The sequence below is a fragment of the Maylandia zebra genome, linkage group LG4 (assembly GCF_041146795.1).
Source record: "Maylandia zebra isolate NMK-2024a linkage group LG4, Mzebra_GT3a, whole genome shotgun sequence".
In the NCBI taxonomy this organism is placed as follows: Eukaryota; Metazoa; Chordata; class Actinopteri; order Cichliformes; family Cichlidae; genus Maylandia; species Maylandia zebra.
The window spans coordinates 30,470,655-30,487,528 of record NC_135170.1 but is presented as its reverse complement, the minus strand read 5'-3'; the positions used below and the strand labels follow the sequence as shown (position 1 = coordinate 30,487,528).

Below are 16,874 nucleotides of genomic sequence, written 5' to 3'. Positions count from 1 at the left end.
GCAGCCCTTTCTTAAAATTTCAAACCAGTAGACTGTGATTACACAATAGGACTCTCCTTACAGCAGAATACTGTTATACAGTATATTAATATCTAGTAAACAAAATCTTAAACACTACTCTCTCAGTACCTTAAGTAGGTACAGAATTTACATATGACATGTAGTGGAGTGACATTAGTAGGTAGAGGAACAAGTGCGTCAGTACATATCAATAAATATTCTACCTTAGTTTCTGAAAATATTGAGCACTAAAGTGGAAAAGTGGTAGAACACCCATCAGTTTTCAACTTTTGTTTTCAATAAATCTTCCTTAGGTTCACATATCGGAGGCTGCTCTTTCACACAGCGAGTCTCAGATGCTCAGCTCAGCGTTTTAAAGGGACCATGACAGATGTGCTTGGAAGCTCTCAGACCTGCTGGATGAATGATTTTGTATACATCTAAAAGGACATCAGAGTTTGTCCTCGCACCCTCTGCTCCTAATTGCCTTCACTAATGAACCAATTAATTCAGAGAGTGGGGTACAATGAAAATGCAGAGAGTGGAAAAATGCAAAAAAGGTCAGGGAATGGATTTTTGATGTCTGATCTTTACATATATCAAAATTGACAACCCACACAGCTGACAGTGATATCTTTGAAATCACTCTCATCTCAGAGTGTTTAAATATGCATGGCGTTGATGTCGGCCTGATGATCCCAGTCTAGTAGAAAAATAGTCATTAGAATTTGAGAATTTGCATTTGTTTCAAACCAGATAATTAAATGAATAATAAATTAATCTGATTATTTAAGCATACGGTGTTAAGTAGTGACAACCATATGATTAAAGCACAAAAAATAAAAATAAAAGAATTATGGGGGCAATGCAAAAATTATAAATACAATGGTCAGATATACTGTTAGGTATATTGAAGGTTGTCCCAAATCAAACTGCCTTGGATTTATAACTTCATAATAAGTTTAACATTAATTTATGTTTCATTCTAAAAATTTTGAACTATTCCTTTAAACTATACTTCACTCTAGTCTGCTTAGATTTGCCATAAAGTCTCATTAACCCCAAAACCAAAGGTATGTAAACACATCTAAAATGGTCCGCACAAGCTTGCAGACATTGAGGAGACACCCTGGAACTATATGGTGTAAATACAAAGTCATGTTTTGAATCTTCAATGTCAGTCTCAGCTAATGTTTGGAAACATCAATGTATGGCTCAACTTTCCCGCAGTGTCTACTATCAGCTGAGTGTTTGGGACATTAGGGTCAGAGACATTAGGACTCCTGTTCAATGAATGCCCTCGTTGTGGAGGAGACACAAGAGTGAGCGTGTCTGAACCTGAAGAAGGGTGGAACACGAGAAAAAAAAACAACCAATCTGACATTTTCATCTCAAGCAATTTGTGTATCTTATGACACAGATGGTTAGCACTTCTAACTGCTCATTAATAATTCATCCTGTGCTGCACGTCTTTGTTTCCTTCTTTCTCTGCAGCATGTACCTCATCCCTGAACACATATGCACACAGTCTGGATGTTATCGCCAATATCGCCTCTATTCTAATGATGGAAGCCAAAAAGAAGAAGTGCAGAGCTAAGGGCCAAGGTTTGGAGATTTCCTTTGTTGTGCTGATTTCAATTCCTCTCACTGGGAAAGCCCGATGCCTTCACATAACAGATGGCGATCCTGGCTGTCTGCACTCTAATCCTCCATTGTCACGAGGGTCACAGCTGTATATGAATTCACCCTATTGAAACAAGTCCCTCATTAGTTAATCTGTGCAGCTGGTATATTATATATTGATTTTAAAAGAGATATATTTGCTCATTTGAAACAAATCAGAAAACACTATCAATACTAAACCCACACTGTTATGTGTTACAGACTCCAGTATATATTTATGCTTGTTAAGATAAAGATTTTAACCAGCCAATCCTAGCAGACGGATATAATATAAAACCCATAATTTCTATTTCTATCTATTATGATCTATCTATTCTGAGTTTTCCCGACCAATAACCAATTCCAGGGAATAGCACTCAAGCTCAGAATGCTAATCAGTGTGGCAGCATTGAATATAGAGCTGAGAGCAACAGCTTTCTAATGTAGGTGTTGTTATTTTCAAGGTGTACGAGGACAGCTCAGCTCAGCAGATGCAGAGGCTACCTGGGGATGGTCACCAAGAGGCATCTTTGTTACCTTAATAGAGACTGGTGCTGGCTGCTTTCTTTTAATTTTCATTCTTAACATTAAGCTGAGTAAAACATTTGCTGCCAGTAGCATCTCATTAATCACAGCAAGTGCTATCAATCTTTTCATTTAACTCGCAGCACAAATATGAGCAAGCAAACATTTTGTTTTACGATAAACATTTGCTTAGCACAACATTATCAGGCAGGGCCATAATAACTTATTTTCAAAGGCTCCGTGTTGACTGGAGTCATTTAAAGTTGTTTCAAAAGCTTTTTTCTGAATCACCCAGAACAGCTGCTCCTTTCAACAGTGCGAGTCAGCACAGCGCTACTTTTAACTGATCATAAATGAGCCATTCTCTTTTTGTTTTTTGTTTTTCATCTCGTCAGAAATCTGTTTGAAGGAGTTTCTATTGTCCTGGTTTGTTCATGTGCTTTGATATAAAGATAAAATGCAACACCTGTGACGTGTACAAACTTTTCTCACTTTTAGTTTCCAAGCTAACGTGCTCATAATGAGAATAATTATTATTATTCTAATAAAAATGTACCTTTCAAAACAAATATCAGTTGGAAAACTGCAGTTTAAATTCCATTTTGTTGCATCATGCCAGTTTTATCACCCACAGCTGGGACTGTGGAGCAGGTTTGCCTTTTACTATAACTAAGAGGTGAAACACTTTAACATACCAGGCAATTTAATGTCTACAAGAATTTGCCTTTATCACAAGAAATATTTCAGAGTGTTCCAGAAGTACTCCCAAGTGCTTTTGATAACTGCTCTTTTGTTCATCCTGGTCTGCCTTCTCTCTCATCCCTTTCTTGCATTTGTGACCTGAAGATAGTGCAGAGTCATCTTTTTCTGTGTTCAAATGATTAAGCTTTCAGTTTGCCATTAATTCTCCTCAAATTCTGTTAGATTTTTCCATTAGGAGGAATCTCAGCATAATATAAAGCAGACTCTAATACTGCACAATAGTCACTGAGTAAAAATGCTGAAGAACTGACACTACAAATGAAATTCTTGATGTGGTGAATATAAAGCCTTTATCATTATGGCTCACTTCACAGAACAGCACAAATCCTTAGGCATGTCTTAAAACATAACAGCCTGGATTATGTGCAGTTTCATGCCTGTAAATTCAGACAACATTCAGTCATCGTATTTGACCGTACAAATTTCAGTACTTACTTCAACATTTGTGAACAGAGTGTTTCCTTTAACCTGCACATTGTGCAAAATTTCTTGGATTCGTTTCTGTCATTATGTGATTTTTGTCAAAATTGGGTACATCCTGTTTGTTGTTCATTTGCTATGTGCAGCCTGGAATATTGTAATACCTTATCATTTGGTTGTTCGAAAATGCTCCTTAAAACTCCTTAATTGGATCCACAATGCCACAGCGAGAGTACTGACAGGTGCTAGAAAAAGCACTTGTGCATCTCTGAAACTCACTACTCTGGTGTACCTAATATGAGGGCTGTAATATGTAGCTAATTTCCTTTCTGTTAAATGCAAAATTGAATTAAAGTCACTTACAAATTATGTATCTTACTGAGTATCTCAGCCTGCAGTCTTCTGTGTCAGACTGCAGGCTTACTTGTATTTCAAAACATTTCTAAAAGGAGAATGTGAGGCAGAACCTTCAGGCCCTTCTTCCCAGTTTAAGTTTAGGAGAGAGGCACCCTCTTACTTTTTAAGATTAGCCTTAAAACTTTCCTTTTTGATAAGGTTTATAGTTGGGGCTGGGTCAGGTGACCCTGAACCATCCCTTAGGTGTGGGGATTTTCCGTGATGCACTGAACATTTCTCCGTCACATGGCTGTTTTCACTCTGTGCATGCTGTGCTTTTGTTTGCCATTACTGCATGTCACTAACTTTTGTCTGTTCCTGCTTTGTCTTGATTGTTTAAATATCTATGCTCCTTTTCTGTCTTCTCTTCCTTCCTGTTCAAAGGAAATTTTCCTTTCCACAGTAACAAAGTGCTTGGCTCTCTCTAATATTGTAGGATCTTTAACTTGCAACATGAAGTACCCTAAAATTACTTGTGTTTCTCTGCACTATTTATGCTACCGGTGCTATAGAACCAAACTATCGGATATTCTGACTATAACAGATATTAAATAACTATAATATTTAAAATTATGTGTTACAAATTTTTGCCTGTGAGACATGATGCAGTTACTTTGGTCCCCAACTAAGTGAACTTTATCCAGGCATGACTATGTCTTGGAGCAGGGGTGTAAACCGACTTATTTCACCAAAAGAGTAAATAAAGAATGATGTTCAAGGCAAGTATTGGCTGCCTTAAAATTGAAAAACAGAAAGTAAAGAATAGCTGTGGGCTGTCTGAAGAGAACAGCGTGATCCTAATTTCATCAGCTTATCTTTTACTTTTCCATGTATATTAGCATCTGGGATAGTAATTTGCATTTCAACATTGCAGACGTTGTTTTATAGGGCAGGGAAAGGTAGAAAAAAAGTGAGTCTATTTCTCAGTATGCTGTGAGGTGAGAATAGTGGGAAGAATTGTCTTGCCTCTCGCCGAGGGCCCTACATCTCTCAAGTTGGGCCATTATCGAGCTGATATTGTGTTTGTCTAAACTTGGCATAATAAAACCCCTCAGCTTTTCTTACCTTTGCTTTCAAAATGAGAGAACTTTTATTGTCACCAAAGGGACAATAGAGGTGCTTTTGACAAACAACAACAAAACAGCAGCCATCAGGTAAACCCGTAGTACAAAAGAACAGATCATAAAAGAAAAATAAAGCTGTAGAAGCTGTTACTTAACAAATCATTAAAGGGGATTGACTTATACAAAGACAAACAATAGATACAGAACACGTGTTGGGCAAAAATATACTCATGTTACAGTGACAAAGTAATTTCAAATGAGCTAGAACAAGAACATCTATGCTATCTCAGTCTCTTCTTGAGGTTGTGATGAATGATAACTTGAGCAGTCAGATTTCTGCTCTGAGTACTTGTTTCTACTGATTATGGCTGAACAGAAATCTTTGAACTGTCAGAGCAAGAGCAGGTTGTGCTTTTTTCTATCCAATTTTCTCAAAATAATTGAAGGGAAAAATCACAAAACACCCCTCTGTTCCATGCTACACGCCTACATCTACTTGAAAACTTACAATATTTAAAGCAGGATTTCTTGCTGGACGGTTTCCTTAGACTGGATTCATTTTAGCTACTTAAAATTGCACTTTTTGTCTGGTGCCATATATTTTTAAAAATCTTTTTTGTTCCGCTGTCATGCCTACCAGAAGCAACAACTAAAAAGTCCACAGGGATCAAAAACCAAAAAAATCAAGTTCCAGAAAAATCAGGCCATTACATCATTTATTGATTAAGTGCTAAAAATACATTGAAAGAGGAACAAAGTGATTATAGATCTTGTTTTTCAGAGGGCACAGCTCTTTTATATCAGAAATACTCCTACTGGGGTCTCAACACGAATGAAAGGGCTGAACAAAGACACTTGAGGTGAGGGTTGGTTGGAGGACTATGCTATCTGTGTGACTCAAAGTGTGATTATGCATTAGTTAATAATGATAATGGCACTTGCATGAAGTGCAGACCTTTTGTGGCTTTGATTAAAATGAGGCCAAAAGGGAACCAAGAATGGTCATCTCTCAAAATGTCCTAAACCCAATGTCTTCAGCGTAAAAACTGACATTCAAGAAGAATATTTAACACATAAACCGCTACTCCATTTGTCTTTTAAGTTGCTCTTAATTTACTAATTATATCTCAGATTATTAGGTTTTTAGCAATTTGGCACAGGCTAGCAGAAGACCAAATATTATCAGCAGTTATGTTAGTGATACCCTAGCCCCCATGTTGCCCAGTCCACTAAAATAAATATGTATGTATGTTATCTATCCAGTAGATGGCACAATCTAACTTTAAAGCACAAAATGTCTCCAGTCTCTTTACTTTGTGTGGCTGTGTGTCTCAGTGCAGACGCAGGATAAGCAGCTGTAATATAAAGGCAATATGACTACTCAAAGGGAATCAATGAATAAATTAACCAAAGCTTTGATGAATATATCAATTAAGCCTCACACTGACTACCTGTATGAATGAACTGGACAGAAAAGAGTCAAACTGAACGCCTCCCTCCATCTCTCTCTTACACACAAACGCCTTCTTGTGTAACTCTATCCTCCTCTCTCCCTGCCCCTTCCCTCCCTCTCTTCACATCTCTCCCTCTTCCGTTTTTTTCCAATTCTTTACAGCCCACCAGAGGCTGTGAATGGTAGACAACTCATCGTATTTCGTTCCACTGGCGAGTATCACACCAGTTAGAGTGTGGGGAGGCTGAGCAGAGCGCACAGCTACAGTCAGCGATCCTCAGATGTCATGTAAAGTAACTGGCAGAACAGTGGAAATTTTTATCTGAGAGGATGATGACTGTGCTTTAAAAGCACTGAAATACGCACGATTCTTTTTTTTTTTATTCATAGGATTTCATGTGCGCGCTAAAGTGGCCATGGCGCATTTTACGCACTACAGGTAACCAGTGTTTTGGAGGCCAAAACAACCAAAGCATGGATTAAACTGCAAGTATTTTCCCCCACTTTCTTCAGCAGAGCTGAAATGGCGGCACTTCGTAGAAAATTTGGCGAAGACTATCAGGTGGTTAACACAAATCGGGCTTCATCTTTTTCTGCTCCGGTCAAGAAAAAACGCCAGCGTTTCGTGGAGAAGAACGGTCGCTGCAATGTGCAGCACGGAAACCTCGGTGGAGAGACCAGCAGATACCTCTCTGACCTGTTCACCACTTTGGTAGACTTAAAGTGGCGATGGAACCTACTGATCTTCATCCTAACTTACACCATCGCATGGCTGGTCATGGCATCGATGTGGTGGGTCATTGCGTACATCAGAGGAGATTTAAATCATGGCCACGACTCATCCTACACCCCCTGTGTGGCCAATGTTTACAACTTCCCCTCAGCTTTTCTGTTCTTCATCGAGACTGAGGCCACAATTGGTTACGGCTACCGGTACATTACGGAGAAGTGCCCGGAAGGCATAATCCTTTTCTTGTTCCAATCGCTGCTGGGCTCCATAGTGGACGCTTTTCTCATCGGTTGTATGTTCATAAAAATGTCCCAACCCAAGAAACGCGCAGAAACGCTCATGTTCAGTCAGGACGCGGTGATTTCTCTGCGAGACGGCAAACTGTGCCTCATGTTCCGTGTGGGCAACCTACGGAACAGCCACATGGTGTCCGCACAGATCAGGTGCAAGCTTATAAAGGTAAGCTTAATATCGACACACTCGGCTAATAACATAATAATAAATTTAAAAAGAAGCTAAATCTGCAAGAGTAAGAGCAGTTCGTTTTAGACCACATCTCCTTTCATCAGTAAAGCAAATCATGACTTTGAAATAGATGCAATGTAGTTAACTTACACTAACTTGTTAGACTCCCTGCTGATACACTGGAGCTTCAGCAGCACTGCGTTATCTCATCAGCGTGGAGCACTTTCTTTGAAGGCTGGCATCCCGTGTTTTGTTTGTTTTTTACTTTCCTTAAGCTTCCACGGTCATTTATTTTAAGCGTGACTGCACACTTGAATGACAGCTTGCATCGCTGAATCTCTAACCTAAGCCCACGAGGCCAAAGACAAGCTGCAAATTGCTCAAGTATATAACAAGTATATATGGTGAAGCTGAGCAGCAGCCAGATGGGTGCCTCACAAACCACTGAAATAAGAGAGAAAAGACTGTGTTGTCATTGGGGGGGGGGGGGGGGGGGGGGGGGGGGCTGCAGCGTGCATGGTCCCTACTGTGTCCAGCATCAGCTCCGCTTCAACTGGTGACACATGGGCAGATAGAAGTGTATCAGTAAGCAGATGTGACAGACAGATGCCCCTCCCCCTTGTGTTTGATAGAAAGTTAGACTCAGTGAATCAGTAGGGAGCTGAGATTGACACACCACAGCAGATCACTGGACTCAGTAAAACAATGCTCTGGAGAGAGAGTGTTAAGACATAAAAAGTATTTAAGGTGATGCATTTTTTTTAAAATTTCCTTTCTGAAATTTAAAAAGAGTTAGAAAGCACTGCAGTGTTTGAATTTAGCTGCAAAAAAAGAAGAAGAAGCTTATGCATTGTTGAAGTGGGTTTGTGCCATTTTGGCTTCAACTTAGCAGATTTTGGGAGAATACAGCTAATAAACCTCAAACTCTAAAAACAGGCAGCAATGCAGAAAATTGCCACAAACAGCACCAAGGTTGACAGGCCCCCCTGTGTTAATTATCGTAATAGAGCTCCATTCAGCCACATCCATGTTCAATGTGCAAAATGGGCCATAAAGAAGACAAACAGCATTAGAGAGGTGCTTGGAGCTTGTTTATATGTGTGTTCTCCTCCGCACAGCTACATCAAGCACAGCATTGGTCAGCTTAATGATGCATTCAGGCAAAGAGGGAGGCAGGGAGGACTGTGCTATTCCACAGTTACAAGCATGGAGAAAGTGAACAACCCCATAGGCAGAAAGTAAAATTGCACATGTTTGCGATGATTTCACTCGCCTACCTTGTAAGACTGAACCATAGGCTTCTCTCCACCTGCGTAATACACCAGTGATAGTGTGAACTGCAGTACATCAGTACACTGGAGCTCAGTGTTAAATTAAGTAAGTTGAAACTGAAGGCAATTTTTTTTAATAACATGGGTATCCAAAACTTAACAAACAGGAGTGTCAATGAGATTGGAACAGACATGAAATCACTAAAAAGAATGGAAACTCCTTTTTTAATTTTTTTTTTTTTTTAAATGGAGCTGAGGTAAAACCCATTTGCTTCCTTTCCAGACTGCCAGAAATACAATCAGTATATATTCCAAGACCTATGCCAACCCCACATCCTCTTTACACTCCCCCTCTCTGTGAAATACAATAAATACAGCATCCACTGTGTGCTTCTTAGATTTTTTTTTTTATCATTTTTTGCTCAAGGGCTTTCTGGTCTAACCTTATTCTTTCGCTTCAAAGACTCTCTTACCAAGACAGAATATTTGTAGCAGCACTGCCAGAGTACACACACACAAAGAAAAAAAACTAACAGTCTGGTGAGTCAGTGCACAGACCACAAGCCTTGTTTAGGATTTACATACGTGTAAATATTTATCATCAAATACGATGCTGAATTAAACTACTGCCATAGTTGTATTGTTTTAAGTTGGATGCCTTTTAGTGCAGTCCCTGTGTAGAAATGTTGGTGGTGCTGTTGAACTACAGCCTTTTTTAAGTCTTGCCTCATCATAAGATACCCAAAGACATTAGTGGCAGTGGAATCATTTAACTTGTTTAGAAAGAGTTTAAAAGAGAGGCAGAGTTTAAGAAACTAAAGTGGAATACGCGAACAGCCCTCAAACTTCAGAAATCAAAACAAATGTTTTTACACTGCATCAAAATTCAACTTCAACTGTAAATCTCTATCATTTGAACTGCAAGCAGAAACATAGTTGTATCAGTGGGGTTCAAATACTAAAAACTATTGCAGATTTATCTGGAAAAGCTTTGGACATCTACACAAATCAACCCAGAAAGTTTGTGCCTGCAATACGATGTTCGTTACTCGTTAGTCTTTTGAACTGAGGCGTTTCCTCTTGCTTCTCATAAACTGTAACTTGCAAACTTATAAAGCATTCAACGCCTCATTTACATGCAGAGATGTAAATGAGCGGGTATTTTCTCCTGCTGCCACCAGTGTGGTTAAAGTAGTTCGTTTCCTTACTAAATCTTTTCATTGCGCAGTATTTCTTACCAAACTCATTAAAACAAAAAAAGAAGTGGGACACCACAGATGACAACGATCAGCTTTCCCTCCACTCTGCATGAAGCACTTTAGCCGAATTGAATTTGAAAACACCTGCGTAGCTCCGTTTCCTGTGGGAATCAAAACAAGCATCAAACGAGATTTGCACAAAGCTGAACCAACTCCTTCATCCAGCGCTGCAAGGCATTTTTTTAATGTCTTTAAACAGTGGTGGGTTGTACCAGCACATTTCTCAAGGTTTCTATTATATTAAATAGCATCTTCTCGTCTTTGTAGTGTTTGGAGAACAATTAAATAAGAGAATTTAGGTAAATCCACAGACTCAGTCTTCACTTTACTCTTAAATCATTCCACATTGAAAGTGCTTTTGTCAGCTCATTAAAATGAGAAAATAGAAGAATAAGAGAAAAGTCAGCATCAATAGCATTTTTTTATTTACTTCATCATTTAAATTTAGAACCATGCAACTGTAGGTCTGACTGTCAAAAGAACCATACATTTTAATAAAGATTTTTTTTACCCTAGTGTTCTTATGCAATGCCTTTAATCACTTACCATAAATATTACACAGACAGTTTGATTTATTAGCCCAAAAATGAAAAAATATGAAGGTTACAACTGGGATTAATATGAAATAATAAAGAGAATTTTTTTTTTTTTTTTAAATGTTGATTCAAATTAGTTATTTGTTGCCATTATTTATGCTACCAGTGAAGTCTGACAGAAATAAACACAATATAAATGCAGTGCAGGTAACACATTCAAATATCGTGTGCTGTGGCCGCTGCGCTGATGGTAGTAACATTACTTGTGCAATGTTCTAAACGAACAAAAGCTGCCATCGTACTTTGAAATCAGAGTGACGGACAGACCAGCTGTGTCCCTGTCACTAGACAAAAATGTAAAAAAATGAAATAAAAAATGGACGTTGCTTCAGATGAAGGCTCAGACAAAAAGACAGTTCCTTTTTTTCCTGCCTTGTGTTTTCATGAGAGGAAATAAGATGCAAGAGAATGACGCAATTGACCGAAACGCGGATACAATCAAGGGAATTGGGCTGTACCCCTCATGCATATGTAAAAAGAAAGGTAGAGTAGCCTGTTGTCAGACTCCCCAGTTGTGAAAGAACAAACGTAAAGTAATAAGTAACCTTATTTCTGCTTTATTTCTTTGTCCTTTTGTACTCTGCCAACTAAAATACACTAAAAACCACACAGAAAAATCACATATCAGTCTGTCTCACCTCCTACTGGAATTCATGGACACACCGAGCCTTCATTTGAAAAGCGCCTTGGGCCATCAGCTCACACCTACGAGCAAAATTTTTGGTTTTCCCTCTCATTTTGGTCATGCCCAAGAAGCCAAAGAGAGGTTTGTGGCTCGTATTAGCAGAGGGGAACACTGCTCACTGCTTTCTTAAGCCAAGAAGAAATCGGCACCGCACTGAGGGACAATTTAGCACAATCTTTGTTAGATAAAGTCAAAAATCAACATTTAACACAGTGTGTTTGCGATGTTCAGACAGGAAGCAGCCTTGTGATTATCCTCTGCCATATATGCTGTTTCTCATCTCTTAAAAATTAGAATTTAAGGGATTCAGCTCAACTTGCAAAAAGTTATTGCTGTTGCTGCTGTGTTTGGAAAGAGCCCTGTAGTACTGCTGTGGATGATCACTGGACATGGAAAAAGGCCTTGAATCCCTGCATTATAAACGAAATAAGGAAAAGACTGACCAATGACAGCCAACATTTAAAGTCCCACCATAAGCAGCTGAAATGCAGCTTTGGAAGGCATCCACAGCAGCCTCAGAGGGCATCCTGGTGGAACATCCAAGCTGAAAATATGACTCTGGTGTAGCTGTGAGGGCGGGAGGCGGGTGTGAGTGTGCAGGACATTGATTGAAAGAGATGGTGAGCAGTGAAACAGCTGGGTAGAGCCTGGCAGATTTTTTTTCTTAATATTTTCACTGTATGAATGGTGCCTTCTATTTCAGAGATATACAAGGGAGTAAAATAGTCGTGGCTGCATATCTTCTCAGAGGATTGCACAGCAGGTTACACAGGCACTAGAACTGGAATTGATTTCCATTTTTTTTTTCTAATAAGAAAAGACTCAATTATACTATCAGGCTGCAGAGGGCTGGAAAAAACAGACCTCGAATCCCTGCATGTATTGATGAGCGAGTCCAAGAGCTGGAAAGTCTGCTCTGTTCATGTTTCTCGTGTGTTTGTATTCTATACTTAAATAATTCAGTCCACACAGGACAGAACATTCTGATGTAGGAGTGTGCATTCTCAAATATACATAAGAACAGATGTACAGCTTGGATTCCCAAGGTTTCTTTCTGAGGCATTTGCTATTGCTCCGGATCTGTAATGTGAAGTTTTTCTTTCTTCTATCAGGGGTAAAGCACTGGACCATTATTTTTGCATAAATACAGCATCTTTAGGCTCCTAACAATACTAAAACCATGAGCCTCGTTAAAGAATTTTCCACACAAGAAGAACTCACAGGGTGCACGCTGACAACAAACACACATTTTGGCCAAGAACATTGTGACACCATATCTGCCAAAGTCACAAAGTTGCCACATGGAGAATTGAATGGCTTTCCAACCTGGTCTCAGCGTTTCAAGCTACACCTAATTTTGTCTCATTTTAATTTTAGCGGAGCTTAAGCCTCTACAGCGACCTCATCAGTATGACTTTACATGCCTCTGTACTCAGGCAAATGTGGCAGGTTGTTACTTTCCAGTACGCTCTCTACTACTACTGCATATTTTCACGCACCGAGAAAGCAGCAAAGCATCCTTTGGTATTATCTCCACGTTAAGATTTAGCAATAAACTAATTATGAAGCCGTGTGCTGAGTCTAGTGTGGGAAGTTGGAGAAGAGGCGAGGTGTTGGAGCAGTGGAGGTCATGTTGTCTCGCTGTGTCTGACTTCACTGCCAGAGGCTTGAGATTGGATCCCAAAACTAATTAAAGTGAGCTATTTGTGGGCGTCCGGGTACACACCGGCTCACTCCTTGGCGGCCGCCTGTCGGGGCCTGGGGCCTGGGGCTCGCTCGGGCCCCTTTGGAGGTGGGGTGCCCCCGGCCTCTCGGCCTGGGGCTCGGTCACTCAGGCACAGCTGGGGGCCGGCGGAGCTCACGGGCGCGTCACTGCAACTCCCCCTGACTTCTGCTCCGCGGCTGCTGGGCGAGCCCTCATCTGGGACTATCCTCAGCTCTTACTGGAACAGTGGCGCGGCTGCCCCTCTGTTGGTCTTCCATGGTCTCTTGTGTTCTGGGGGCCTCTGGATGTCTGGAGTTTTGATCTCCTCCATACCCACTTCACACCCTGGAGGACGGGGCTGTGGCCCCCCCACACTCCCTAGCAGATCATTACATGGAGAAACCTTTGGAATGCAAGCATGCTGATCCACACAGGTATGCACACATGGGTATTCACAGACACGGACTACAGCTTTCTTGGCTGCTGCCTCAAAGCACACTGTGCGCTGTCTATCTTGCGTGCTGCACAATATCGTTTATTACTTAGTAAATACTGATATCTATGACTAGCTAGTTTATTGTGATGGTGCTTTGTTTTCTCTATTATTATGTTGCTCTTTGTTGTTTGCTGTCTCCTCTGTTTGTTTTTTTTGTTTGTTTGTTTTTTTTCTCCATACAGGTGACCCAGGAGTTCTTTTTTTTTTTCTCTCTCTTCCCCCCCCTTCTCACCGTCTCTTCTCCCCTTTGGTTTTCTTTCTTTCTCTCCCCCTCTTTCTCTCATTCATTCCCCCTGTCCTATTTATTAAAAAAAAAAAAAAAAAAAAAAAAAAAATGACAAAGGATGAACTGAAGCTCTGCCATCACGTAATGTCGCATACTGCTGTTTCTGATGTCATTTAGAAGAAAAAAAAAAAAAAAAAAAAGTGAGCTATTTGTTAAACGGTGCACAGTGTACAGTGGAGCAGCCACATGCAGTTGCAGCATAAAAATATAAATACCACTTTTTTGCAGGGAATGTTCAAAAACGTGAACATGTTTCAACAATCGCCCAAAATGAATCTCAACTCAGAAGATTTTTGGTTTTTGAGGGACTGCATGGGTGTACTACAATTCAACATTAATGGGTTACATGAGTCACAAAAGTGGCTCTTTCTTAATTTGGCTTAACCAACGTGCACCTCTAACCAGATTAAAATCAGGTGTAAGCGCCACATTTTCAATAACTAAAAGGAATTAATTTCCTAACAATATAATTTCTCATGCTTGTATGCAGAGCCCGTTAAGCTGTATGTTAATAATGCCACAAATGAAGCTGTGCAGTAAAGTTAGAGCAGCGCAAACGCACTGCTTATGTTGTCATGGCAATTTACACGGATTCACAATTAGCAGCGAAGCCCATCTTGCACTGCTGCAACTAATAGAACACAGATTAGAAGATTGATTAGTCTATTAGTATGTACTGCAGAGAATTTCCAATTAATAAAATTCATTTTACTTTGATCTCGTCCAAAACTAAACGGATTCCCACGTCTCCTTCATTAAAGGATAGTGTTAGACCTAAATATGCTTCTTTAAGTTTCATGTTTAACTGGCCCGAGCTTAAAGTTTATGGGCGCTAATGTGCACGTTAGAAATGAACGGCAGCATTAAGATTGCGTTTAGAGTAAAAATAAGACCATTAATTTACGAAATTTCAAGATTAACATCTTTCTGCCATCATTCATCTCCCCCTGTTGTGTAGAAGAGAGCCTCTATTAACTTTGTTGTACAGCCCTGAGTAGGTGTCATCTTTGGAAGCTTTTCAGTTGATCTGTGCACAATAGCTGGTCTCACATTATCAGGATGAGCCGCATTTTTCTTGTGCCTCAAGACTCAATTATGTGTGTCCGATTAATGCGCCCATGTGTGTTTGAATAGCTTTCTTTCAGTTCTATTATGTAAAAAGTACACACAACAAAAATATGCAGTCTCAAAGAAAAGTAACCTGGACCTTACCCTCGGTAAAACATGTTAAATAGGAAAACTCTCCTCTTCTCAGTTGACATTTCCACACTCATAAAAGAGCACCTTTAGACAAACGTTCTCTAAAGTGGATAAGTCCACCAAAAGCTGGTCTCACAATTCAATTGTGTAATTGTGTGCCTGGTCAGCTCAGTGAGGTTTCCCCTCTGAGCTCTTTCATTAACAGATCATGCAGAGGTGTATTAAACTGTATTTGATTATGATGTAAAAAGTGATTTACAGTAAAGCAGAAATGGCTGCTTGACTGGATAAAGGGAGCTTTTAGGCGAAGCAATGAAAGCTCTATGTAAGTGTTGTTCAGTTATATAAAAGGAGAAAAGTAACACATTTAAATAGAAAAAATGAAATCTTCAGTTGCTGTGGTAGGAACACATCTTGGTGACGATGGTGCAACAAAGGTTCTGCAGAGAAACTGAGCCGTCTTTTATGCTTTTACCAGAGGCTGGCGACATTAAGCGATTCTGCCTTTCAACAGCTGAAAGTGTAGGAAGATGCAGACATTCATTTTAAACCCGTTCATAAGCAGTCTTAAACACAAGCAGTTGTTTGCAGTTGCAGTCTCGTTTGTAAGAGCAGAAGAACACCATGCAGTCTACCTCAGGTTGTTTCTCCCAATTAATTTAACTTGTGATTTAACTTTTCTAATTAATCTCACTCAGTCTTGGCTGGATTGGCTTGAATGAAATGTTAACCAAGGCTTTTCTAAATCTAATGATTAGGCTGTGCATAACTTGCAGCCTGAAAGCGCGCGTGATTTGGACGGATTGTCGGCCGGTCGATCTGATTGCCTATAAGCACCTCCACCTCCATCTCCACTGAGGCTGCTGATTGATGAGGGTCTGGCCGAGCAGGAGTGGAGTTGAGTAGGAAGACCAGGACCCTTTAGGTCTAATCAGTTTTATTTATCACCTGTCTTTATCCATGAGCATCATTCACACCACTGAGACACTTCCACTGCAAGCACAGAGGGGGAAAAAAAAAACGCCTCGCTTTTCTAATGATAATGAGTAGCTGAGTCGTTGATGGGCATGGTGAGCAATCAGACGTGACAGGTAAAAATTCAAAGAGAGATGTTTGTGTGCTCATCCAGTGCTTCTTCTCCCCAAAAATATTGTGGAGAAGAAATAAAAACAGTTCCTGTCTGACTATGTGAGAGCTTGGAGAGAAAAATCTGTTGATTGGTTGAAACAGCATGTCAGATTTACAGGAGGAAAAAAAAGCAGACAAGCTCAGCTATCTCGGGATCTTTGTGCAAGAAGGAGTCTAGGAGAGTGCCAGGGGGCCTTTGTAAGAAGCTTTGCCTGTCAATGTTTGCATACAGTCATCCATCTTTTTAATCTTAAGCGACTAAGACAGAAAGTGAAAAGAAGAATTTCCCTAAGCTAACATGAGATAACCCTCAAAGGAGGAACAATGCCAAATAGTATTCAGTGGCCTGTAAGCACCTGACAAGTGAACAATGCCCGCTCGACACGAAAGTCATTCCCCGACATAAATCCAGACGAGCATCTCATTGATATTCACAGGAGATAGAAATAGAATGCAGTGTTTTCTGGCAATGCAAAACCTGTTTACTCGCACCTTATTCACAGTTTGCATCTGGGAGATAGGACAATATCACCGGCAGGTCAGGATGAAATCGGACTAGGACTAGTAACTGTAGCGCGGGGGGCGGGAAGTACAAAGAAGCACACTAAAAGAAAATTTTCATTAATTAAACTTATTTTTGCAGCACTTCAAACTCAGCAGTAGCTACTTTATTATCTAGTAAAACGAATACAGATTCTAACAATAAATCATGTTTATAGACATGCTGTTTAATATGCACGGTTGTTTGGAGTTTGGATTAATGATTACCTG

At 40.0% G+C, this 16,874-nt stretch overlaps 1 protein-coding gene across 2 annotated transcripts in view; it reads left to right on the top strand.

The window, feature by feature from the left end:
• Nucleotides 1-6,452: 6,452 nt before the first annotated feature.
• The window catches only part of kcnj19a (potassium inwardly rectifying channel subfamily J member 19a), a 28,523-nt gene continuing 18,101 nt past the window's right edge, over nt 6,453-16,874 (top strand). For both annotated transcript variants that reach the window (XM_004552387.4, XM_012919371.4), the window contains exon 1: nt 6,453-7,471. In XM_004552387.4, the coding sequence (XP_004552444.1) occupies nt 6,806-7,471 (666 nt within the window). In that variant the 5' untranslated portion in view covers nt 6,453-6,805. The remainder of the gene's footprint in view (nt 7,472-16,874) is intronic.